The sequence below is a fragment of the Pyrgilauda ruficollis genome, unplaced genomic scaffold (genome assembly GCF_017590135.1).
Source record: "Pyrgilauda ruficollis isolate IOZ18807 unplaced genomic scaffold, ASM1759013v1 scaffold75, whole genome shotgun sequence".
NCBI classification, from domain to species: domain Eukaryota; kingdom Metazoa; phylum Chordata; class Aves; order Passeriformes; family Passeridae; genus Pyrgilauda; species Pyrgilauda ruficollis.
Genome location: NW_024529377.1, coordinates 1,004,371 through 1,031,537, shown reverse-complemented (window position 1 = coordinate 1,031,537; position 27,167 = coordinate 1,004,371). Strand labels below are relative to the sequence as shown.

The following is a 27,167-nucleotide window of genomic DNA, read 5'->3' as shown; positions in this document are numbered from 1 at the left end:
GGCACCTCCCCTAACGGTTGTGACGCTCGGCGCCAAAATTTGATCTTTGCGGGCGTCGGGGAGCGGCGCCGGACGGGGCTGAGCGGGTAAGGCACCGGGATCGGGGAGGAAAGCAGGGCTGCCCGCGGCCGATTTGGCATCAGGGCCGGCAGGGAGAGCTCGCCGGAGCAGGGTCACTGGCGGGGCCGCGGAGGCAGCGCGATGAAGGCGGCAGGGTTGTGGATGGGGCTCTGATGGGTCCTTGTTCGCGGTGCCTCAGAGCCGAGGCTGCCGCTTCCCTGGGATTTACCCCTCGCGGGCGGTGTGGCTGAGCAGGTACAGCAATTCTGCAAGCGGGAAAGGGAGGCTTTGCCGTGTTCTGGAGCACCCGGGGCTTTTCTTCTCCTTCGCTTCCGGCCAGCTTTGCGACAAAGTCGTGGTTTTGCCGCGAGTCTGTGCCCAGGTGTCGTGATAAACTTTGTGTAAAGTCAGGCCCCCTAGAAATGCTGATGCACAGCTGGGATACTGCCTGAATCTGTGGTCTACTTGGCTTTTTTCGCTTATAAATGCATGATATTTTGGTTGTAAAAGGCACGCGTCCTTTCCGTTTTCTCAGATCTAGTTGTTTGTTTGGCAATATGATTAATTTGGTTATTCTTTTTTCTTTACTCTGAAGTATATAGGATTATAATTCGGATACCTTTCTCAGTGCCTCTCAGAGGAATACTTTGCCTGGTCCCTTAGGAACATTGAGAAGATGCACATTAAGTCAATTGTTCTTGAAGGTTTTAAGTCCTACGCTCAGAGGACAGAAATTAATGACTTTGACCCGTTATTCAATGCCATTACTGGCTTGAATGGTAGTGGCAAATCCAATATCTTGGACTCCATCTGTTTCGTGCTGGGAATCAGCAATCTGTCACAGGTAAAGAGATGGGACATTTGAGAAATGTCTTCTGTTAGCAACTTTTCATGTTACTCTGGTGAGTAACCTCCCGCGGAAGACCTTTGGTACTTCTTTGAAAGAAACAGTTTAATTATTTCAGTTTTTCATTGCATGAATCTGGGTCTCTGTGGTTGTTGCTCAGTCTTACATTAAGGCTGAGTTAACAACTTCGTCCACATACCACAGTTACACAAAGTATGTGGCTTAAAACAACAGACTAAAAATAACCACTGAAGGGCTAACAACTTCAAGCCAAAAGTCCTTTTTGCATCTAAAGGCACTAATTCACTCATTTGTTATAAATGTTTTCAGTTCTGGATTGAATCTTAAAGTCTGGTTCATCAGAAAAAAATTTAAAAGTGGTTTTCATGCCATGCCTGCTATTTAAGAGATATCTGCTTTATTTTTATAAAAAAAGTGGGTGCTTTTACATCAATTTTAATCTCTGTCTGAAGGTGATTTTTGAATTTGCTTTCTTTCTCATCCCTACCTTCCCCCAGCTGTAGACAAAGTCAGCAGGCCTCCAAGGAGCACTTTCTGAATATTTCCCTGTGAACTGCATTGTGAAAAATAAATGCTTGTTAAATAAATTTACTGTCAGCTGGCTTTTTTTACAGATGTATTCAGTGTTTGTCAGGACCCTCATGCAGAAACATGCAGTTTATCTGGATAAGTAAAAGTAGACTGGCACACACTGGCTGTGGTTTTACAATGATAGCACCTTGCAGCTCCCATGTGTCAGTTCACATGAACTCATAAATATGCAGCTAGATCTTTGGTTTTTTGGTTAATTTCTCCAAAACTTACACTAGTACAATTAAAATGTTAATCTCTTTCAAAAAAGTGTTTATCTGTTCCCTGGACTTAGGTGCGAGCTGCCAACTTGCAAGATCTAGTTTATAAGAATGGGCAAGCTGGAATTACAAAGGCAACTGTGTCTATTCGCTTTGATAATTCAAACAAAAGTCAAAGTCCACTAGGATTTGAATCTAATGATGAGATCACTGTGACTAGGCAGGTGAGTCTTTAATATCTGTATTTTTTTCATAACCTATTTACATTTTTGCCATGTTCATGAGTGATCAAGGGAAAAAAGAAGGGTGATTTTTAACGTCGCTGAGTTTCTGCGTTAGAGGTAAGGCTTCTATGTTGCTTCTATAGTGTAGTCAGTTATACAATCTGTAAGAGTAGGTCCAGTGTACTAGCTAGAAATGTTCATAAAGCAAGTTAAAATTTTCTATCTTGCGGCTTTTTATGCTTTCATATCTTTCCTCTTAATATCTGAACTCTGTGTTAAATGTGGGCTCCAAGAGCAAAGGAACCTTTGTTTTTCTCATGAAGATGTTGGAGTTTTGGTTTTTGATTATTTTTTGATTGTTTGTTTTTTTTTAAAGTAGAGCTTTTGGAAGGTTTCTTGACAGTATTGTCCTCAATGATTAATCTTTCTTATATTTTAGTTAAATATTTTAGATGTCAAACAAGTTCTGTTTTGATGTTCTGCACATACATATGTATGCAAAGATATAACAGGTGTGATATGCTGAGATTTCTTTATGCTTTATTACAATTTATATTCTCACAACACCAAGCAGGTTTTTTTGTCTTTGTTCTAGGTTGTTGTTGGAGGTAGAAGTAAGTATCTTATCAATGGTGTGAATGCTGCCAACAGTCGTGTGCAGGATCTCTTCTGTTCTGTTGGACTCAATGTCAATAATCCTCACTTCCTCATTATGCAGGTATTGTGTGTATCTCTATAAAATCCAGAAAAAGTAGGACTTGCACTAAATTTAAGACAGAGGAGATAGTGGGAAAACATTTAGTTTCCTAATTAGAGTGGCATCTTATCCAGAAAAAATGAAGTCTTTTAAGTTGTTAATATTTCCAGTACAGCATAGTTTGACGCTAACACACATCTTGTAGCACAAGACCTCATGTGGCCCTCATGTTAGCAAAAGTTTTCCACAAGATGTTCCCATTTTATTTTCTACTTTTTTTATCCTTAACAGATAGGTATTGCTTTTATAAATATTATAAAATGGCAGATTCTATTTGCTATTATTTGTGCTCCATGTTAGACAGTATCTTGAAAGAAGTTGAGATATGTACCTCCTTAAGTCACAGTTATCAAAAGAAAGCTGAAAAATTAAGACTGTAAGGGACTAGGCAAATCCCTGAAATATTTGAAATGTTAATTCAAGGAATAATAAAACACAGCAGGATTTATTGTTTCAAATGTAACTGTCCCAAGTGGATGGCAAAGGTGGGAACAGTTTTGTACATACTCTGTTTCTACCTGTTATGTATGAGCTACATCACCAATAGAGCTGGTTTATGATTAGGAGCTTGTTAACATCAGCAACCCAGTAAGACTCTAAGAAAAATATTTGCATTACTCCTTTAAGATGTGATCAGGACTGTGAAGGATTAGCCTAAGATACGATGTAAGGGCCATTTCAAGTATATTACCTGGAAGAGTGACTTATCTGAACTTTGAAGAGCTAAACAATTGAGTAAACTAGATTACTGTTGTAGCAAAAAAAAATTTTTAAGTGCTTGAACTTATAGGACAATGTATAAAAGTGAGTGGGGGTTTTGGGTTTTGGTTTTTCTTCTTACTACTTCATGGTGCACATCCACTGATCTTGTTTTATCTTTCTGTCACCAGGGACAAATAACCAAAGTTCTAAATATGAAGCCGCCAGAGGTAGGAGAGTTGTGGGAGTGTTTTTGTCTGAAATTTCACTGAACTGTTTTGAATGATAAGAATCTATAATTTGGGAGGGGGACAACAAAAATAAAGGTTGGAGGGAGATGAGATGTTCAGCTTAATTGAACCAATCTAACGTAAGAAGAAACATCAAAGTTTTTTGCATTGCTTTATTTTAGATTTTAGCTATGATTGAAGAAGCAGCTGGAACTAGGTTGTATGAGTGCAAGAAAATAGCTGCCCAGAAAACCATAGAGAAGAAGGAATCCAAACTGAAAAGCATTCAAATGGTACTACATTTCATTCATGTTTGTTAAAGATAACTGAACAACTAGTTCAATGCTGGCTTTGTACAATGTTCTGGAATATTTCAATTCTGCACCTGGAACTAGATATCCATGCCTAGACATGTTTAAATTTTAGAGTTCAGTAAAATCAGAATATAAATCTTCTGTTATATGTTTCAGGTCTTAAATGAGGAGATCAGTCCAACTTTACAGAAACTGAAAGAGGTATGGAAAAATTGGAAGGGTGGTAAGATAGGTCCTTCAAGTACTGAAAAAATACTTTCACAGCTACCCTGAACCATTAAGTTTTGGCTAAAGCAATAGCATCTTTTCTAGCGCTGCAATTCTTTCCCTTTTGTAAGGGAAAGAATTTTGTCATATTTCCAAATACAGAGAATGTGACATTTTAGACTTCCGGGAAATCCTAGCGAGAGATGTAGGGAGAAGGAAGAAAACAAGAGAACTAGATAAAAATAGATTTAAAAGTGTCTTAGTTCTTAAAAAAATTAAGTGAAGTGGTATTTCTGGTGTGCAGTCAATTATATGAATATTGTTTTAGCTGAGAATAACATGAAGAATCCATCCTCTTACTTACAAATACTGATGTTTAGAGTGCTTAAAAGATTTCTGTAATAGTCTTATGTAACGCTGTTTTTTCCATCAAAATTTAGAGGTTTTTTTTTTTTTTTTGTCCAGGAACGAGCATCCTATCTAGAATACCAGAAATTAGTACGAGAAATAGAACATTTAAGCCGTTTTTGTGTAGCTTATCAGTTTGTTATGGCTGAAGAAACAAAGGTATCCTCCACTGATGCGTTAAAGGAAATGCAGTCTAATATAGAGAATTTTCGGGAGTCAAGGGCTGAAATGGAACAGAAGGTAAAACAACTTAATGAAGACATAGAGAAGATGGAAAAGGAAAAGGATAAGGTAAATAAAAACAGAGTTGTGCTCCTCTGAGTACCTGAGGAGCAAGGAGAAATACAAATAATTTTAAGATACTGGAGTTATTTGCATAGATAATATACTGTTGAATTTTTATCTTCTTGTGTGTTGCTTAGGTTATGCAGTTGTGCTTAGATTATTCGGTTTTATCTAGAAGACATCTATTTAAAGGTGGTTTTTTTTGTCTGAAATGCAAATGAAAAATAACTGAAGCATAAAAAACTGACTTCAAGTTTTTGCTCTGTGCATTCAACATTAAGTTTTGCCAAAGGCTTTTTTCCCCTTTTGTTGATGTCTCAAAAGAAAAGTAGGCAAGGTTTTGTTTCACAATAATCAGTATTGGCTTCAGTTTTGGGGGCAGTCAATTTAACAAGACACAGGATGGCCCATAGAGTCTTTGGATGTCTAAATCCTTCTGTACAGGGACAGTGTCCCATCTTATGGAGTGATGTGGGTCTTCAATAGTACCTTCTAGTTAGGTTGGATTTCAGAGGTGAGAGATGGTCTGACCTGTTTGTGTTGGAGACGACTGCCTGCTTGGTCAGATTTCCTTATGCGTAAAGCTCTGAACAGAAGATGAAGTATTACAAATACTGCATTGGTTTCACAGGCTAAAGTAAATTCCCTTTATTACTGATTGTAGGAAGCTGGTGGTAAACTCCAGGAACTAGAAGCTGCTCTTTCAGGACATCAAAGAGTTAATACAAAAGCACGAAGTGCTCTTGATCTCCAGAAGCAAAACTTAAAAGGTGAAGAGATTAAGTATAATGAATTGGTAACACGTATGCAGAAGGTAAGATATTTATATATAATTTTATTTACATACTAAATTAATTCAGATTGTGGAAACAGCTGGCTTTTTCTTTCCTGTTATGGTATGAAGAATCCTGTGATTGGCAAGAATTACATTAAGAAAGTAGAGACAAATGTTAAGGGCTTTGTTTAATTTGTTCAGTGTAGGTAGTAGGTTCCCAATAGAAAAAGACATGATGCAAATACAAATAAAGAGCAACTCCTCACAGTTCCAAATTTTCTCTTAAGCTCAGCAGAGGTCTCTGTAGCTTCAAATTGTTATGCTCACTGGATGTATGTTACTCTTAAAATTAAATGAGGAATCTCTGCCTTGCATATTTTTGACAATTGATGGTTTTTTATGCAGTAGGATCATTTTTAGATATTGGGAAGAGCGAGATAATTCTCCTAGTTCTTGGGGAGCTGTTACCACTGCCTGTATTTCATTTCTCTGTAAATAGTCAGTATACTCATGGGGCGAGTAGCACATTTGAAAACATGCAAAGACATGTTGCAAGATCACAAAATCTGACAAAGGGTCTTAGAAGTGTAGTTGATGAAACTACTTGTTGCTCCTCACCTAAACAACATTAATTTCAAGGTAATAGACTCAGGTTCTCTGGGGTTTTTTTTAAATTTTTGTTCTTTGTTTTGCTGAAGGATTCTAAAGTATTAGTGTCAAAGGAGAAAGAAGTAAAGAATCTAGAGAAAGAACTAAATGTTTTACTGGAAGAAAGTGAAAAAGATGCACATGCTTTGGCTGCAGCACAACAGCATTTTAATGCTGTATCTGCTGGCCTGTCCAGCAATAAGGATGGTGAAGAAGCTACTCTTTCAGGACAGATGATGATCTGCAAAAATGAAATTAGCCAAGCAGTAACAGAGGCTAAACAGGTAAGAAAAAAACCTCTGCCTGTCTTAGACCTGCCTTCATGCTTTTGAAAATTGCCTGAAAACCAATTGACACGTACTTGAAAGAAAATGAAAAGGGGTGCAGAATATCTATGCAAGATATTTTACATTTTGACATGTGCATTAAACTAACTTTTTGATAAAATATAAACAAAATGTCCTTGCACAGGAAAATCCTGTAGCATTGCTGTGAGGAAGTATTAGAAACTGGCATTTGAGATATAAAGTAGGATTCGCTGTACTCAAATGATCAATAGTATTGAATAGGAAAAAATTAGGACTATTTGATATACAATCAAAGAGATTTTGACAGTTAAACTTAATGGAATCAAAATAAAGATGCCTGTGATTATGAAATGGAGTGTTCAGAAGAAACTGTTTTCTCCTTAGTTAAGTTGTATGCTCATCACATGACTGAAAGAGCCAATGCTTGTTTTGTCTTAAGATAGAAGACCTCTGCTGGGGTAGTTCTGATAGTGGAGTTTAAATTTCCAAAGTTCACTTTCCTTGTCTCACTTACAGAGAAATTCTTCTCTGTAGAGTAACTAGGACAGGTATATCACATCTTAAATGACTTTGTTTCTTCTTGGAGTCTATTCATGTTCTAATATGTTGCCATAGTTAAATGCAAGACCTGTGGTTTTGTTTCCAAATAACTTGTGCCATTATTCTCAAAAGCCAGGGCTGGTTTTTGTCATATCTGCAACCAGTGGAAAACTTCATAAATTACATGGACAGCTTGATATGATAGTGCTAATGTTTTAAATTTGTATCTGCAAGATTGTCTGTGAAGATCTGATTCCATATTTTCTTACTCCTGATAGGCTCAAATGAAATTGAACTATGCACAAAAAGAATTAAAGGCAAAAGAAGCTGAAGTTAAAAAGATGGATGAAGGCTACAAGAAAGACCGAAACGCATTGGAAGCTGTTGAAAAAATGAAAATAACCTTAGAGAAGCAAATAAAGGAGCTGAACTATTCAGGTCTGGACAGACTTCTGATACATAATTTTGGGGCAGTCTGCAAAGGAATATAGAAGTGTCATGAGTTGACCCTAACTCGATGCCAAGTGTTTGCCAAAGGTGTTCTATCACACCCCTTCTCAACTAGACAGAGGAGACAATACACTGCAAAAGCTCATGGGTTGAGATAAGGACAGGGAGAGATCGCTTGACAATTACTGTCATGGGCAAAATAGACTTGACTTGGCGAAATAATTTTAACTTAATTTCCCAGGCTCTATTTAATTTCTGATTTTCCGTACCTCCTCTCCATGAGTGATGCAGGGGGATAGAGAATGGGGGCTGCAGTCAGTTCCTCACATGTTGTCTCTGCCACTCCTTCCTACTCAGGGGCAGGACTCACACCCTTCCCCTGCTCCACCATGGGGTTTTTCTCAAGGCAGGCAGTCCTCCTTGAACTTGAACTTCTCCAGTGTGAATCCTTCTTACGGCCTGCCGTTCTTCACAAACTGCTCCAGCAAGGGTTCCTCTCATGAGGTGCAGTCCCTCAGGAACAGGCTACTCCAGTGTGGGTCCCCTGTGGAGGTCACATATCCTGCCAGCAAACCTGCTCCAGCATGGGCTTATCTGTCTGTGGGTCTGGAGGTTCTGACAGGACCCTGCCCCAGTGTTGGTTTCCACAGGCTACAGGTGCACTGTGGACCTCCATGGTCCATGTTGCTACCTCAGCATGGTTTGCACCACAGGCTGCAGGAGAATCTCAGTTGCAGTGCTTGGAGCACGTCCTTCACTGGCCTTGGTGTCTGCAGGACTGTCCCTCTCACATATTGTCACTCCTCTTTCCAGCCACTGCAGATAGGTTTGGCCTTTTTTTCCCCTTCCATAGTATGTTATCCCAGAGGCTTCACTACCATCAGTGATGGTCTTGGCCTTGGCCAGTGGCAGCTCTCTCTTGGAGCTGGCTGGAGGATGCAGATACAGATGAAACAAAAGAATTTATGCTCTGCTTCCCATCAGGAATTAGGAGGCAGTGTTCAGCCACTTCCTGTGAAGTAGGACCTCAGTCTGCTCTTTTGGAAGGCTGTTTTGGAAGACAAAGACCTTTTTAATGGATGATCCCTTCCCTCATCCTTAGCTTTTACTGATGAGCATACCTTCATAATAGTATGGACCTCACATCCTGTCTGTGTCCTCTCCCATCCTGTTGCCCACTGACAGCCTACTGGCTTTTGGAAGAGGGACTGGGGGGACAGCCTTGGTTCTGTGCCAGTATTCTTAGCAGTAGCCAAAACTGTGTTATATCTGTGCTTTTTCAGTAGAAGCACAAAGAATAGCACTATGACGGCTGCTGCTGGGCATCTCACCCAGGAGGGAAATGAAAAATCAAGTACACTGCTGTCATGCACAAATTCCTCTGATGTAAGCTCTGCAAACTCTTAAACTTTCACAGACAGCAGCTTAAAATAATTAGATTATATCAGCTTTGGGCTGACCATTTGAAGTTTGATGGCACAATTGAATTCCAGCTAAAATTTAGATGGTAAAAGAGACCAACACCCCTATTGCTTCCTAGTTTTCTGTACCTAAAACACTTCTTAGAGTTTATTTCTTATGCCAGGTAATATTTGTTTTAGACACTACTGTTAGCTGATATTCCATATTAACCTTTAGAGAAGAACACTACTCTTTAAACTTTTTCTTTGCATGTTTGGTGTCATGATGGTATTGATTTATTTAGTCTGAAAATTAACAAAGAATTTTTAAGTCTTCTCTACATATGTGTAGATAAACAGTGTAGGATACCAATTTTTAAGCTAATAGATTTCTCTTCTCTGGATATATCTCTACTGCTTGTGTTCAACTTTGAAGAAGAAAAAGGAGAAGCCCTCCTAGCAAAAAAGAAGGCATTGATTTCTGATATCAGTCGGCTAAGAGAACTGAGTGAAAATTTAATGTCAAAATTTCCTCATCTACAGTTTACATACAAGTAAGATCTCAGTGTGATCCTGAAAGACGCTTGAAGAGACTTTTGGGGGCCTTTTTCCACATAATTCTACCAATGTCTTAGCTCTTGCTGTCTTTTTCTTGCTGCTAGTGAATAACAACTGTCTTACCCACGATGAAAAGTGAAGGGGAAGGTGAGGGGAGAGTCAGGAAATGTTACAATCTTATCTAAGTCACTAGAATTTAAAAGTTTTGTCTGGTGGCATTTCCAAGTCATAAGTTCAATACCTAAACCCATGGAATCCAAAGGTCTAAACTGGGAAATACATAATCATTGTTTTCTGCCTGTGGACACAAGTAGACTTGCTCTTTGGAGATAATTCCAGTCAAATATCTGTATCCCCATGTTTAATTTTTTGTGTAATAGGCTGAACATACTCCTATAGATGTGGTAATAACAGAGCCCATTGGAAAAATCCATTGAAAAAATATAGAAATAAATCAGGAATTACATTCTTTAATGACAATGTAACTGACTCTTTATTGTCGAATCTCTTCCTGTGGTGTATTTAATTTAACATTTTTTTCATGGGGTTCTTTTTCTGATAGAATTTGGAATTGCTTATGGGAAAACCCATTATCATGGGTTTTAAATAGAAATTTTTTAAGGATGTGTGAGAGAAAAACAGACATGATTCATAGCCATAATTTATATTTATTTTAAGACATCCAGAAAAGAATTGGAATCCAAACAATGTGAAAGGCCCTGTTGTGTCTCTTTTCACTGTGAAAGATCTATCCAATGCCAAAGCCCTGGAAGCAGTGGCTGGAGGGAAACTCTATAACATTATTGTGGACACAGAAGTAAGTTTATTTCATTAGTACAGAACTCTAAATTTTGAGATGTGGTCGTATGATTCAGGGTTGGCAAGCACGTGCCTTGTTACTGAATACTTGAGAGGGGTTTGGACCAATGTACATGTTTTAATTGGGTGAAGAAAGTCATGCATAGTTGGTGATAACAATGCGTTCTTCTTCCAATGCCCTATTGTCTTACTTTATAAAATCACTTGTGTACTCAGATATGCTTTGTAACTATTTTTCATTTGAGGTTACTGGCAAAAAGCTTTTAGAGAAGGGTGAACTAAAGCATCGATACACCATCATTCCCTTAAACAAAATTTCAGCCAGGTGTGTTCAAGAAGACATAGTCAAGTTGGCCCAAAGCTTGGTATGTAAATAAATGCCCTCTTAACACTATATTGCTTCTGTCCCATTTTAATTTTATATCTGTACTAAAAACCTGAGATTCTTAATGGTTGTTATAATAAGAAATAGTACAGGGTTTGAGGATATATTGATTTTGTTTTCCTTTGTATCCTTTCAATTTTGTGAGGTTTAAATGGGTATTAATTATGCCATTTGTAACTGGAGTTTTAAAATGTGATGATACTTTTGGAAGAGTTATTATCAACAAAAGACAGAAATCAAATTTGAAACTTACTATAACTTAAGGCATACTAATTGCATTTTGTTTGATTTCTAGGCTGGGCGTGCTAACTTGCATTTAGCCCTTTCTCTAATTGGATACGAATCTGAACTTCAGAAAGCAATGGAATATGTCTTTGGAACAACACTGGTCTGTAATAACATGGATAACGCTAAGAAAGTGACTTTTGACAAAAGGATAATGACGAGAAGTGTTACTCTTGATGGAGATGTGTTTGATCCCCAAGGAACTCTGCATGGAGGCAATTGCTAGTTTTATTCATATAATACTTATAGCATTGTGTGTCTGTTGATATGTTTACTGCACTTGCATATTTTTTTCTAAAAATTAACAGTAACACTTTTGTTTAGATACATACTGGGAATAATACGTTTGAACTAAAGTTGTCTTGAGCTGAAATAATATTAATTAGTTGAAGAAAAAATTAATGACACACTTCACATAAAGTAATTTAGATTTAAAATACTTAAATCTTATTCGACTGTATAATCCTCTTAGAAGTAAAAGTGCTTGGAATTCAAGCACTTTTTGAAGTAATTCATCATTGGTTTGCGATAATTTCATAAACTATGGAAAGTTAGCTGTTTGCATAAGACACACGTGTATAGTATTCAAAGACTGCAGAACTATGTTCTGTAACAGAGAAAGTAGTCTTTCTCTTCTGAGAACCCTAGCTTTAGCCTAGCTGCCTTCTCTGTTTCTCAGCTAAAATAAGTCATTAACCTGCCTCATTATTAATGTTTAGAATTTGCAATTACCCGTGGTGAATTCACTGGTTTAATTCCAATCAGCCTGGCTTTTTAATTTTTTCATTGAACAGGTGCATCCTCACAAGCTGCACCAATATTGTCTAAACTTCAAGAAGTGAAAGATGTTGAAACAGAACTCAAGAAAAAGGAATCTGAACTTGCAGCTGTAGAGAATGAGTTGGCAAGCTTGAAGACGGTTGCTGAAAGGTAGGGTTTGCACTATACAGTGTGCATAATTTCTCTTAATGTGGCTGAGTAAATTTAATATAACGGGTTGTTTTGGGAGGCCATAGGCCTTTTGAGAATGTAATATGCAGAAAGTAATTCCCTTCCTCCCTCTCCTCTCAATATAATTAGTAAGTTCAGTAATCAAAAAGCGAACTCAGTTTTTAAAAAACACATCCAGAACCCCTTTGTTTTGGATAATACGGGGGCGGGGGGGAAGGGTACACATTGGTATCTAATTAAAACTGGTAGCATTTTCATGAAGTCTACTGAAGAATGGATCTGTTCCAGACATATTTTTAACACCTGTACAGAATTCAATTTGTAGTCAGTCTTATTTTTCTCACAAGGAAATAGAGGACTATCTGAGTGATACTGCTGTAAGCATTTAAATTAAATAATATTAAGTATATTTGATTTTCAGCTACTCAGTTACTGAATACCATGTTAAACGATAGAACAGAAAAATATATTTAGTCAGTTCTGCAAAAATGCCATAAAGAGGTAGTGTTGCATAACATGCTACCTACCAGCTGGATTTATTTTTTCAAATTGTTTTGAGCTGCAGTAGACTTCCAGAAATATCGCTAAGAGGAGGAAGGAACTTTTGCTTTTAGATATCTTTTCCACAGTTCTTCACCCTAACATCTTTCATGCTGCCAGTTGGGAAAAAAGTGATGTCTGAGTTGTTGCCAAAATTCCATGAATTGCGTTTGTTTTAATAGGTCAGATCAGGGCTAAATAGCAGGAGCTACATATATAAGAACTTACATGCCTGTAAACCTCACAGTTATTATTAAAGCAATTATATTGGATTTTCATTCATTTAAGCTTATTTGCCCTGCTGTTATCACTGTATCTCACATGAGAAATGAAACATAGATATTCATCTACTTACTTCAGCTTTGAAAGTGAGATGCTGGGTAACCTTCTATTATAGCAATATGTGTCACTACTGTCTCCAAAGGTATCAACACCTGAAGCAGCAATGGGAGATGAAGTCTGAGGAAGCAGAGCTGCTGCACAAGAAGCTTTGTCAAAGTGCTTACCACAAACAAGAGGAAGAGCTGATTGCCCTGAAGAAAACCATTGGTGACAAATGTGTTCTTACTCTTTTACCTGAAAACTAATTGCTAAGAATGAGATGGATATCAGGCTGTTTGAGTGACACATTCTGTATTTAAGAAAGAAGTACTTTAAAATACTAGCTTTATATTTTAGAACATGTTACACAGAATCACAGTATACTTGCATAGAGATGATTCACTTAAAGGTGGCCATTCTCTTATAGTAAAGGTTATACTCTTATTGAATGTTTTTATATACTTTGTAATAAAGGAAAATACGTCTTTGCACAGAAGTTCGAAAATGGTATTTAAGCCCATATTTGAGTAATCTTTGCTTTTTTCAGGCCATCTGTACTTAAGGTTAGTAATATAGTTTGCATAAAAAGAAAGCATTGAAAAGAAATAGTGTTTTGTGTAGCTAAGGAAATACAAAATTGCACAAAATGCAGCAGCAAGTAAAACATCTAAAAAATGGACAGAAGTGATACATATCTAGAAGTAGTATTCTAGGGATGAGATGGTGCCTTGTTACGTGGCTGTCTGATTAATTACTTTTTGATCCTGCAACTTGACATTCTTCCCTCTGTCAAAAAAGATGTCCTAGAGTAGTCATTGAAATATCTGACTTCAGCAACTAGTGAGTGTTCAACCACTTTTTTTCTGTTGGGGGCAAAGAGAGATTTATTGCAGTTGGCGTTTAGGATGTAAATTTAAAGATGAGAACAGTGCTTGATCTCAGTACTCCTTGATGCAGCATCTTGTGAAGAGACTTTAAAGGAAACTGAAGAGAGCAAAAAGAAGGCAGAAAAAAAATACAAGGAATTGGAGAATAAAATTAAAAATGCAGAAGCAGAGTGTCTAAAAGAGCGAAAAAATGCGGAGCAGAATCTAGACAATGCCAAGAAAAAGGCAGACACTTCAAGCAAAAAAATAAAAGACATGCAGCAGGTAAAACTTCATTTCTGTTGGCAGTTCTCTCCATGTTAAAAGTGCAAAAATCAGAAAGTTTTATTCTCCTGAGGTTTTAATACTCTCAGTTTTGGGACTTAATATATTACTGTGTAGTCACTGACATGGTCACTGACTGAGGTTTTTTGTATTTTTTTTTTCCTTTACTTTGTGGGATTACACCCTTGCTCAAGAATAGGTGCTGTTAATCTTCTGCATCATTTACTACTACATCAAACTGAATCTTAATTCTTTCCATTTAAGTATAACTAATAAATTAGAAAACATCTCTCTAGGAAGTCAAAGCTTTAGTTCTGGAACTTGAAGAGATGAAACAAGAGCAGGACTCCTATAAACAACAGATAACAGCTGCAGAGGAAGCAATCAAATCCTACCACAAACACATTAATGCTCTGATGGATGAAGTGGCTAGAACAGAGGTAAAAGTGAATAAATATTGTGTTTCATTATCTATTATGATTGTTACTCTCTGTGATCCTCTGAACCTCACATACGTATTTTTTTTCTGCAGATTTGCTTACTATACTCAATCAGCCTAGGTAGTTATTTTGTTGCTTCACTTTCACATGTGAATTTTTTCTCCTTGCTGTGTTAGTTCTAATAAAGCTTTAATGTCAGCTTTAAAAGAGGCCAGTAAATGTCTGCTGATTTGCTTTTTCAGGAATCTGTAGAGAAAGCACAGAAGGTGCTTGCTGAGCAAAAGGAAGTAATTGCATTCCATGATAATGCAATTAAAGACAAATCTGCAGAGATGGCAAAATACAGAGAGCAAAATAATGAATTACAGCTTAAGATTAAAGAATTAGAACACAGCATCATCAAATGTGAACAAGAAGCTGCTGATGCTGCTGCCAAGGTATTTTAAATTTGTGTTTTTCTTCACATCTTGTGACCAAGAATGGTTATTCCCTTGCCACATGCAAAGGAAGTAGCCTTTTTCCTTTAAGCACTGTCATATTTGCAGCTCTTAATGTAAAATTTTTATCTGAGGCAGAGGGAGTGGAAATTGTTCATTGTAAAAGAGCACACATCTGTATGGAGTAACAGAGATCACAGTGAGAAAGTGATCAGTAAGAACATTGTGACTGTCTGGACAAATTAGATAACTAATTAAAGAAGGTAATTCCATGATGCAGTGACATTGGTAGAGTTTAGATGTAGAAAAAAGTGCTTCAAGTAATTAAGATGTACATGAAAGTGACCTTAAATGTGTCCACAGTGAAGGAAATCACACAATACATTGTAAAGATATGTACTTGTGCTGCACTGGGGTAGAAGAATTAATGTGGTAATTTCAGAATGTAGGTGGGTTGGTTTTTTTTGGGGGGGGGGGGGTTTTGGGTTTCTTGTTTATTTTGTTTGTTTTGGTTTGTTTTGTTTTTTGGTTTTGTTTGTTTTAATTTTTATTTCACATTTGAGAAGGGTGAGGAAAAAGCTCAACATAACCTTTTGTTTAAAGGTAGCCAAAATGCTGAAAGAATACAAGTGGATAGCTTCAGACAAAGCACTCTTTGGCCAGCCAAACACAGCCTATGATTTCAAAAGTAGCAACCCTAAAGAAGCAAGTCAGAAGCTGCAGAAATTGCAGGAGCATAAAGAGAAGTTGGGAAGGAATGTGAACACGAAAGCTATGAACATGCTTTCTGATGCAGAGGAAAGGGTAAATATTCTATGCTTTAATCTATAAAAATTGGGCAGGCTGATCATATGGTGTATATACAATATATACAGATATATATAATGTAGCTTTATGTTTTCAAGTGCTCTCTTTCTCAATACACCAAAAATAAAACCAATCCTTTTCCTGGTTTTTTCATACTAATCTTACATCTTTGAACTGTTCATTGGCATATCAGGTTTTTAGGTTACTCATAATCTTGACCTTGGATGATAAAAAATACTTTTTTTTTGGTTTTTTCCTTCCTACTTCAGATCATCCTAAGTTGAAGCATTAGCAGGCTTTGTGGCATCCATTAGATTATCTGAGAACTATATCCTGAATTAAAAGTTGCAGACCAAAAATATATTCATCTTCAAGACGGTGTAGCAAGGTTGTTTTGAATCAATCTGTATCTTCAGGCTATTCCAGGATTGTCTGAAAGCTGCCCACTAATTTTATCCTTCAACTTTTCTAGTACTTTTCCTTCTGTCAGCCTCGAGAACTATCCTTTCTTCTATGGAAAAGCAAATGAAACATGACTAACTTGGAAGCGGAACTTTCATAGCAATGTCGTCCTTCCCCCTTCCTGATTGTTGAATATTCTGATGCTTTAATTTGCAAATAATCCCAGAATTTACACCCCTCATGCAGCTAAATGAATGCACTGGATTTTAATCTTGTGGTTAATGACTATTTCATAGCTACACAATGATACAGTGAAGCTGTAAGATTAGCACAAAGTGCATTTGTGCACAAAGTTCATTGAAATCAATCTTTTCTTCTCCTTGCACCAGTACAATGACTTAATGAAGAAAAAAAGAATTGTAGAGAACGACAAGATAAAAATTCTTGCAGTTATTAAAGAGCTTGACCGGAAGAAAAAACAAGCTTTAGATATTGCTTGGAAAAAGGTATGACACATTAAATTCATCTTCATGTTTTAGTAAAGGATCAGATTTATCTTAGATTACTGTTTTCCATATTTCTTTGGGGAAAAAAGGTCTGTTTTCAGAACTAATATCCCTGACCTATATTTAAAAATAAACACTTTATTTCTCCTGTTTATTTCCACTTTTGAGAATAAGACATAAATTCTCTGAGAATTGTAAAGGTCCAGTTAGACCTGCAAAACTACTTTCTCATTCCCTTTTAGTGTCCACAAATATTTCAAGAAGGTTAAGTCATATTGAAATACAGCTGGGTTTTATTTTTGGCCTCTTTTCTATTCTTAAACCAATATTTTACCAGAGTAGAAATTTTCTGTTGTTATGTTGCCTTCTACAGTGCAGGGCTGTGGACCTGGGGTACTGCTTCCATTACTGTCAGGATACATAATATTGGGGTGGAGCAATATTTGATTTATATTTCTGTTACCTAGGCACCCTGCCTTTTTACCAGATCTCTCATATAATGAATTATAAGAGAAGTATAAAATTATGCCTTTCTAGATGGAAATCTTTTGACACTTTCTTTTCTACTGTACCAACAGAACTTGTGCTTTTTGGCCTTTGAGAAGATTGATTTTAACCAAGATTAAATTGCACATAGATGAAGTATCTGTTTAATTATTAATTATCCTGCCTGTACTTAGGATATGACTGACAAAATGGTACCTTTTCATTGTAAAAAGGGTGTTTGGCAGAAATTAGTGAGCTGTAATGCAAAAGCATCACGCATGGTGGAATAAGTGTGTTTTCAGATAATTCCTTAACCTAGGAAATTTTAATCTGCATTTACAACGTTGCATCCCATCCCATACCTGGACATTGCTTAAGTAAACCTGGCAAGAAAAAGAGTGGGGAGGATGCCACCACGTATCTCTTACATGGTGCTTGTACTTTTAGTAGTAGTCCATTAATTGAGAGAAATTGCAATTTGCCAGTTAGTAAGTCTGAGTTAGGGCATAACCATTTCCTTGTCTGATAGCATAAAGAAGCCTTCCAATACATCTTTCATTGGATCCTTTAAAATGCTTAGTATGAGGTGTCACATATCTTTTGGTGTTGCTTCTCTATTCAGTACAAAAAAAATCAAGCTAATGTTTTCTTGCTGTCCTGTCCGTGACATGGGAAGTCACCATGCTGAACTGGGAAAGACGTCTCGAGTGTCGTGCTGCTCATCACTAAGTTTTTCACTCTTTGTGCTCTTGATCCAAAGCACATTTACACATCTTTTGTGGTCTGACTTCTAGGTGAATGAAGACTTTGGTTCCATTTTCTCAACACTCCTACCTGGAGCCAGAGCTATGCTAGCAGCCTCTAAAACTAGCAATGTCTTTGTTGGTATGGAGTTCAGAGTTGCCTTAGGAAACACCTGGAAGGAAAACTTAACAGAACTTAGTGGAGGACAAAGGTTGGTGATTTAATTTGTTTTCCGCTGTCATTGTGTATGTAATTGATATGTCTAACTAATTAAAGTTTTGAAAAGCAAAAAAATTAACCTTTTCCTTGTCAAGTCAGGGACTCTGCCTCCTTCCAAATGGACTCAATATAATGTTGGAAGCACTATGAATGCATTCTGACTTAGAACAATGCTTTACTTAGTAAAAGATAACAAACAAGAATTTACTCCTGTCACACAGAAGTGGCAAAAAAAAAAATTAAATGGTGAGAAAACCACATTAAACTCTAGGCAGTACTGATGTAATGTTGAATTAAATGCTCCCCTCCTTGAGTTGTAACCACAAAAATCTACATAGGCAAGTGTTTGCCTGGTATAAAGGCAGTGTCATGGCAACAGTTTTCTTCTCCAGTGTGTACAGCTACTGTGTAGGGCATGTGCTCCTTTGCAACTTCTAAGGAAAAGAGATCTTTACAAACTGAAAAGCAGAAACAGAATTTGAGACAGAGATACAGAACTTCCTAAGGACAGAATACTTGAGGAATCAGATGTGGGAAAACATCACTGCAAAACTCAGAATTGGAAATCAAACAACAGCATAATTTTAAATATCATCACTCAACTAATGTGATCTTCCAATAAGAAGAAGTAATATTTGCTGTTTCTGACAGAAGACTTCATGTTTTGAAATGAGGAAACTATCATTCCATCTCTTCAGAACCATAGCAGTAATGTGCTTTTGAGGGACTATTTTAGTATCATAGAATCATTTAGGCTGGACAAACACTCTTGACATCATCAAGTTCAACTATTAACTTAACTGCCAGGTCCACCATTAAACCATGTTGTTAAACCCTACGTCTACATGTCTTCTAAGAAATCTCTCCATGAGTGCTGACTCAAGCACTTCTGTGGGCAACCCATTCAAATTCTTGACAAGCATTTCAGTGAAGAAATTTTTCCTGATATCATTTCCTCTTGGCCTGTCTCATTACCTGGGAGAAGAGGCCAACCCTCACCTGCTTACACCCTCCTTTCTGTAGATGATAGCAATAAGGTCCCTCCTGGGCCCCTTTCTCTCCAGGCTAAACAACACCACTACCTGCTCCTCATCAGACTTGTGATCCAGACCCTTTACCATCTTCATTGCCTTTCAGCAATTATTGTCAAAAGCCAGAGCCCTTCAGACAATACTAAATAATAATTTTCTTGTCTCCACAATAGATCGTTGGTGGCCTTATCCTTGATTTTAGCCATGCTCCTCTTCAGGCCTGCCCCAGTTTACATCTTGGATGAAGTGGATGCAGCCCTTGATCTCTCTCATACCCAGAATATTGGGCAGATGCTTCAAACTCATTTCAGACACTCCCAGGTATGATCTTGAAATTATTGTGGTAATGGAATGGTTTGGATTGGAAGGGGCATTAAAGATCATCTAGGTCAATCCCCTGCCATGGGCAGGGACACCTTCTACCAGGCCAGATTGCTCAGAGTTCCATCCATTATTTCCAAAGGCAGTCTGGCACTGAGGAATCTGAGCTGTTTACCTCTTTTATTCTGCAGATGTGTGTTATATTTCTGAGTTGTTTCAGCTGAAAGCTAAATTTACATGGCAGTGGTGAAACTTGACTGTTGTTGCTGCACTGGTTTAAATGGAGCAGTAGGGAGGAGTATCTGTGATGCACTCAATTTCAAGCATCACAGCATCCTGAATTCTTTTTTCCTAGAGATTTTTAACTTGAGGTTACAGATATTTTATGTTGATCTTATTAAAATAGTCAGGCACTACTGGAAAAGATCTCTGTATCATTGTGACCTGTACATGAAAAAAAGGCAGTACCAGTCTCTATTTGATGTAAGGACTTAACCATTCCAAATGAGAGTAAGGAGAGGAACCAGTACTGCAAAATTATTTGAGTAGTATCTTTTGACTAGGTAAGACCCTACGTTCTTTCATAATTAGTGGCATAGTTCTTTCCGGTTTTTCTTCCACCACGAACAGGCATGCTGCATGTGGACTGTATCCCAGGCCAGGTGCTGGGATATGGACAGAAGTGTCACTAGCTACAGGAAAAGTGGGTTTACATTGACCTGTGTAGCACATTCTGCTGGGCCTTGGTTAGTTTTAGAATATTTTTTAAAGATTATTACTGAGGTATTAGCCAAATGAAGGAAAAGGAGTCCTCTCTTTGGAAACCTTTTCTAGTGTTGTTTGGATAGCAACATTTATCTTAAATGCTTCTGTTTTTTTTTAGTTTATTGTGGTGTCCTTGAAGGATGGAATGTTCAACAACGCAAATGTCCTCTACAAGACCAGGTTTGTGGATGGTATATCCACTATTGCAAGATACAGTCAGACTAATAAAAAGAAAAAAGAGACTGCCCTCAAGAAACCTGAGAAAACATTTTGTTTGAATGGTGATTTGGAAAGAAATCTTCATGCAGCTGCAAGTTAAATGTTCCCCCGTTGCTTGCTAATATTTGTATTAGATGTGTTTGTTTTAGATGTGTTTTTTTTTATCTTTCTATCTGCTTTTTAAGAACTGAAATTCATAGAAAATAGGCCATAATTCCTGTCATTCCGCTATAACATTTACACATAAATGTATATCAGTAATAGCTTTGTAAAATTAAAGCCTTTAGATGAGGAAAAGCTGATTCAGCTACCAGGATTCTATTCAGAAGACCTATTGCAAAATGTAGTAACAGTCTTCCTCGCCTGTTGTCAAATTCCACAGAAAAGTGTCATTGGTATGTAATTGTTTTCTAAGGAGCAAAGCAATCCTCAACAACTAACTCCCAAGCTGCTTTTACAATGTTTAACCTGTTTTTACTAAATATAAACTTTGATATGCAACACAGCCTGGTTGTGTGTATGCTTTCCTTCCTCAAAGTTTTTCATTGAACAGTGCATTCTCAGAATTGAACAGTTTCTCAGTTTTTAACTTACTTGAATGTATCCTGCTGCTTTCACTGGATAGAAATTACATGTCTGTGGGGCCCAAGTCCGAAACAGCTTTATCACAGCACTGCAGAGTAAGTCTCTGCTCACCACAGCTCTGGACCCATGCATGGTCTGTGTATGGTCTGACAGCATTTCCCTTGCCAGATCACACTTCAGCCACTTGGCGGCCACCATAGGTGAGGTTTGTGTTAGTATGCTGTTCTCTGCTTACCTCATCCGTGTCCCTTCCTTCTTTTTCTTCCTTTCTGAATACTGTTTAGAAAAGTAGATATAATTAAGGTTGCACTGGGGGTGAAATGTGTGTGTGTGTCTGGAATAATTTGGATAATAAAGTTCTTGAATATTATTTTAGTAAGCTTTCAATCTCATGGCCCCATCTACCATGTATATATACTACATACAAGATTGCATGTGTAATAAATGCAAAGAATGTGTCTGTAATTCAGACACATTCCCTAACCCTGCCTGGTTTCAGGAGACCAAGCTATGGGTTCAAAAACACACCGTTCCTTCCAGGGCTGCAGAGCCACCATGAGGGGAGGGCAGCAGGCCAGCACGGAGAACAACAGCAGCACACACTGAATCTGGAGCACAGAACACTATAAAATACCCACCACAGCAGAAAAAACACTACCAGTTACTCCAAGGAACAGGTCATGCAGCTTTTATTTAGTTTTTACCTTTTTGGTAAGCAGGAGGGTTTTCTTTCAGTCAGACCATTCACATATTTGGACAGTACAGATTGCAGTAAATTTGATGGAGATCTTGCAACATTAGAAAACTTTTCTCAATATACATCCATTTAAGCAACAGCTTGTAAGTCAGAGCAGGAGTGCTAAGTCGAGTCTGCACGCTGCACTCCAGGTATACAAAGCATTGCAGCAGCACAAGAAATGCCCATGCTGGGCGAAGTACAGTGTGTTTTACATAGTGCAATCACTTTTAGAGGAGAAACTCTAGGAAGGCCACATCTATTTTTTTTTTTTTAATCCTATCAAGTTTACAAATGTGAGGGGGGTAGAAATCAAACCTCTGACTTAATTTACTTTTGTACAGGTAGGTTTTGTGTATAGGCACATGCTTTAGAGAGGAGCTCTGAATCTGCTCTGTAATCACGAGAAAGACATATTGCTTTGTGATTCAGAAAGTGTCATACCGTCTCTAACCTTCCTAACACTCTTGGCCAGAGTTGTTAATCCAGCTGTTATAGAGTTCCTAGAATACGCTCTTCCCTCTAGTGTAAATCCCCAATAGAGAAATTCAGGTTACTATTGACAATGATTACAGTTATTCTACGTACAGTCACTTGACCATAAGAGGCATTGCCTCTGAATACTCCAGTCCACAGTGAAAGCTCCAATTACCAGAGACATGGAGGCTCTTGCTTTTCTGTTACTGTCACTCACCAATATGAAAAAACCCAAGTCAGACAATGAACTGCTACAGCAATGTATCACTGGTAATATTCACCTAATACAAAAAAAAAAAAAAAAGAAAAAAAAGCACTCATGACACTACATGTCACGGTAAGCAAGTTTTTAAAGATACTGCAAACTGATTTGCCCAGTAAAATTTTAAAATGTACACTGTGCTCAATAGTTCAAACTACACGTAAACAAAGAGCAGCTCCCTGCAACAAGGTGTAAATCAAAGCATCATAGCACCAGCTCCCAGCACCAAGGAGTTGCCCACTGACCAGTTCTAATGTACAATGCAATAGTGCTCGCTGAGGTTTCTGCTACACAAGAGCCACAGTGGGACAGCTCTGCCCATTTCTTCCTGATGTTCTCTTACCAGGTGTGCACAAATTACATTCTTCCCTATGGAGAGCAAGTCAGACAACGAGACTGTTACAGTACCAGGAAACACTGACTGGGGAATGGCACCTGAGGGGAAAGCAGGTACTGCATACCTGAATCTGAATAAGTGGGCATGGAGGAAACATGATGTCATCTGAGCAATCCTCTCCTTAACAGCAGATCTGAAAGGAGCTGCAGACTGCAAGAAAAGAAACAAGCCTTCTGGTGCTGAAAGCCATGAACATGATATTGCCCACACTAATGATTTTATTTCACCATCAGCAAAGCATTTATCCCCAAAAAGTTGTACACATACTGGTCAGATTATGGAGCAGTGCTATCTTCACACTATTAAAGTTTGTTGTTATAGTGGTCAGATTTGTCTTTTGTCAGAGGAGGAAGAGAAAAAAGGAGACAGGCAGCAGGGCCACATCACCATACAGCAATTTTACTCCCATGTTAATGCAGATATAATCTTCTTTAAGTGCAAATTGCTAGAAACCAGCATGACTTGGGCTCTGATAAATGACAGATGATTCTGTTTCTTACAAATATTGACAAGTCTAAATTGTTACAGGTTTCCAAAGCAAGAACAGGTTTACGAACAGGAAGGGAATAAAACATTACCACTACTATTAAAAAAATGTGTAATTTTCAAACTTCAAACGCTCTTCAAAAACATATCTAAAAAAGATTGTTTTCCTTTTTTTTTTTCTTTTTTTTTTTATTTCCTGGAGCTAAGGAGTGTCCATGCAAAACAATTTTCAGAAGAGCAGTGTTCCACCTGGGTACCAACTAGGCCCAACTTTGTCCCACACAGCTCAGTAAAGTGCTCTCTTGTGCATCCTTTTGGGGAAAAAGTTCTCATTTAAAGTTTGGGAGGCCAAGGTTGCCAGCTGGGGAAAGCATAGTCTTGGTCAATCCATGCTGAGGTCAGAGAAGGAGGAAGGAGTGAAGTTAACAGTACTCTGCCTTTCACAATGCACAGACAACAGGCTGCAAGGGAGGAGCAAGCAGAAGCAGAGGTGGGTGTCAGATGAAACCCTGCCCCTGGGAAACCACAGGAGTAGAACACAGGCCTCATCAAGGGAAGGATTTTGTTCTCTACAGATAAACACCAGCACTACTGGGGTAAACACCAGTTAACAGATCTCTACATACAAAAAAATGTGAAAACTAAATATGGTTTTACTTTCTGTGCTGGTAGATTTTCAACAGTTTTTCTGAAGGACATAGGGGGTCGGGGTAACATTCTTCTGCCTATTAAAAAAAAAAAAAAGCATCTTGCCCTTGAGTTTTTTTTGTGTTGCACACTTACAAACATTCTAGGGCAGATGAGAGGTAATTGCTGATAAAACAAGTAATGACCAGCTGAAGAGTAAAAATAATATTAATGGGGAAAAGAATTTAAGGCATTTTTTATTTTGGCCAGGAATGATGCATCCTACAGAGTAATCTTCATTTCCCCACTTGGTTTTCAGACCACTGCACTTTTTTGTTTTTGTTTTACATGGCACTTTGAAATTTATGTTTTACAACTTAGTCAAGATTTTCAAGTGTTCTCTTCAACACAAATGCCCTCTCTTGTAGCTCAGGTCTGCTATCTGATGCCATCGTAGACAACGAACGAATGAGGTGCTCTCTGCTTTCTTGTGTCAGGCTTTCCCACTGGTGAGCTTCTGTGCAGATAAAGATAGACAGACATTGAACATGAACAAACAAACCAAAAAAATTCCAAAAGGACATTGCTTTCCCCAGACAGGTTAAAAGAGTGACTGCTTCAACCTTTCACTCACAGCTCACTTCCAGGAGAACTCAGATTCACCTGGATGCTCAGGTGCATGTGCTGCCTCCTGACAGGGAGTTGCACCTCTCTAGACCAGGTGTCATTGTCTAAGCCTGCAACGTGTCAGCACAAAGGCCTGAAGAACCACGTTTCCCATGTTGCAAATGGCTGATGAAAGAGGCATGTAAGATTTTTGCCAGAATAAAGGAAACATTAAATGCATACCAGAAACCCAAAGGAAAAATTTGCTACGTAACAACTGCAGACACATATGAACCTGAGACCTAAGAAGACCTCACCCTATGAAGACAATTCTGCAAGGCTTGATTACAAAATAATAATGAGAAACCAAACTTGACACTGAAAATGTAAAAATCACTCTTCTGTACTAAGAGGAACTCCCACCTCTGTAGAGCTTGAACTTAACACAGATCTAACAAGACAGTTCTATGAGCTCCATGTGGGACCCTCCTTCCTGAACATTTTCCTCACCAAAGGAAATGGTATCCAATGCTACTTTAGAACTTGATATCAGCCTTGGTTACTTCAAGGTCTCTCCTACTTCCAAGTCCCAGCTTCCCTAGAAACACCCAATGCTGCAAGCAGAAGGTAAGGCCATCTCTCCAGAGTTCCAGGCCATACAGCCAGGTACCATCTTTATCACACAGTGGCTCTTCCAGGTGACAAGTAAAAAGTCTCACCTTGTAGTCTGGTGAGCAGCAGTTGTATCACAGATAAAGCTTCTGTTCTTATGGACGTGTAGCTTTTGTTTTCTGAAAGATTTAAAGAAAACAGACAAGAAAACCCAAAACCACGTTGAGAACCAAATCCATTAACCTTACAAAAGGCTACAAAGCTACCTTACAAAAAGTCACCTCTGTGATCTCCAGACCACTTTTACTAACGCAGATCACTGAGCTCTTGTTTGTGCTGTCAGTCTGCAGTGCCCACTTGAACACTAGGCACATTTGAATGGCAGAAAGTCAACAACTGGAGGCTGACAAGTCAACTAAACCTTGTGTGTTGCCTCTGCCAGTACCACAGAGCTACTGTTCCTTACATATTTCAGTGGGGAACAAAATGCTGCCATAGCTGCAGGTGATGGCAGACAACTTCTGTGTGTAACAGAATGTACTAGTGAGTTGTACTGGTTGGATACCATACAAATGTTAACAAGCAGGATTAAGTGAGGGTACATAAACCCCATGCCAGCCATCAAGCACAATCTTGTCACAAAAAGTTACTTGGTCTCTGAGCTAAAATCTTACTAAGGTGAGGACCCTAGTCCTCCTTCCACGAGGACTGATACCTAAAAGAAACTTTCTCCAATGGGGTCTCTGAATTGGTAGCTAGCACTAAAGTGCTGTCTTTAGGCACATCAGAAACAAGACACATGCACATATGAGATATGGGGCACTGTTACAGTCACAGGACAAGTGGGAACACATACCAAACTAATGAAGAGGTGCATGACTGTCAACATGACACCAGCAGCACTTATATAAGGGTGCCCTGCTCCAGTAGAGCACAAACTGCCTCTAAGCCTTGGAGCTTCATGCACTGGCTATCTGGGAAAATTTGGGGTATCTTTTGGGTACTATAATCTTAGATACATAATGCATATATATCTAAGAAGTCTGAATGGTGGAGCAGAAAAGCTTGTGTTTCATTAAATCAGGAACAGCTTGATTGTGAGAGGTTGCACGGCCTGCTGTCTGCCTTTCCCTCCCCTTGCAGAGCTCTCTTGCACCAGAGGAATGCGCTTCTCTGTGAACTGCACCCTGCACACTGCTGTTCTGAACACTGCAACTTCATAATAATCACTACAGTGCAAGGAATGGCTAAATGTTACCTCTGTCAACTTCTGCTTATTCTCCATTTCCTCTACCACACAAATCCCCAGAGGACAATGGCATTAACAAGCAACTCATCATCCATCACAAACCAGGAGAAGTCCGTTTACCTAAAGAATGGGTGATAGAGGAACAGGTTTCCAACAGTATTTCTGTCAAAGCCACAGGGTCAGAGTGCTCCTCATCAAACAGCAAGAGCCTGTCAAATGCAAAAACAGTCAGGCATCCTGCATCACTGGGACAGAAATTTGCTCAACTTCTCCATCAATTCAGTGTCATCAAATTCACAGAACAGTATCAAGCAAGAAAGAGAAGACAAATCACTAAAGTGGACTGCAGAAAGAAGAATTACCCTTGAAAGTAGGCATTCATGGCTTGTAGCACTCCAAGCTGCACTTTCCATGTGCTGAGTTTCAGACGATCACACATTAACTTGCAAAACTCTTGGCGATAGCAACCTACAGGAGAACAATGACATCACTGTGTTACCATATGGAAAGGCAGAAGGAAACACTTACTGGTCTGTCTCCAAAGTGCTCCTCAACAACTGACATCAAGCTAATCATTGCATATGACCAAGTCAACATCCTGTAACAAGTGACCCTGAAAATCTTCACATCAACTCACTCATTACAAATGCTGGCAGACAAAACAGCTGCATTACACACACCGGCATGCTAATAAAACCAATCTTTTCCCAACTCTCTCCAGGTATTCCAAATTCTTATACTAGCTTTGATACAAATGTAAATGTGAGCAGCAGTTAGGC

The 27,167-nt window shown here is 38.3% G+C and overlaps 2 protein-coding genes across 4 annotated transcripts in view; one reads left to right on the top strand and one right to left on the bottom strand.

The window, feature by feature from the left end:
- The first annotated feature begins 4 nt into the window (after window positions 1-4).
- SMC2 (structural maintenance of chromosomes 2) lies at window positions 5-20,774 on the top strand. Its single transcript, XM_041486338.1, has 25 exons — window positions 5-86; window positions 656-904; window positions 1,794-1,943; window positions 2,539-2,661; window positions 3,591-3,629; window positions 3,812-3,922; window positions 4,100-4,144; window positions 4,616-4,849; window positions 5,508-5,657; window positions 6,317-6,550; window positions 7,393-7,552; window positions 9,401-9,518; window positions 10,201-10,339; window positions 10,587-10,706; window positions 11,022-11,226; window positions 11,806-11,941; window positions 12,927-13,051; window positions 13,781-13,974; window positions 14,271-14,414; window positions 14,657-14,851; window positions 15,455-15,655; window positions 16,450-16,566; window positions 17,847-18,007; window positions 19,220-19,367; window positions 20,251-20,774. The coding sequence occupies exons 2-25, from the start codon at window positions 737-739 to the stop codon at window positions 20,449-20,451; spliced, it is 3,618 nt and encodes a 1,205-aa protein (XP_041342272.1). The 5' UTR covers window positions 5-86; window positions 656-736; the 3' UTR covers window positions 20,452-20,774.
- Window positions 20,775-21,608: 834 nt separating this feature from the next.
- The window catches only part of ECPAS (Ecm29 proteasome adaptor and scaffold), a 57,439-nt gene continuing 51,880 nt past the window's right edge, over window positions 21,609-27,167 (bottom strand). For all 3 annotated transcript variants that reach the window (XM_041486281.1, XM_041486280.1, XM_041486282.1), the window contains exons 46-49: window positions 26,751-26,856; window positions 26,509-26,597; window positions 25,247-25,318; window positions 21,609-24,438 (exon numbers count right to left, since the gene is read on the bottom strand). In XM_041486281.1, coding sequence (XP_041342215.1) covers window positions 24,299-24,438; window positions 25,247-25,318; window positions 26,509-26,597; window positions 26,751-26,856 — 407 coding nt within the window. In that variant the 3' untranslated portion in view covers window positions 21,609-24,298. The remainder of the gene's footprint in view (window positions 24,439-25,246; window positions 25,319-26,508; window positions 26,598-26,750; window positions 26,857-27,167) is intronic.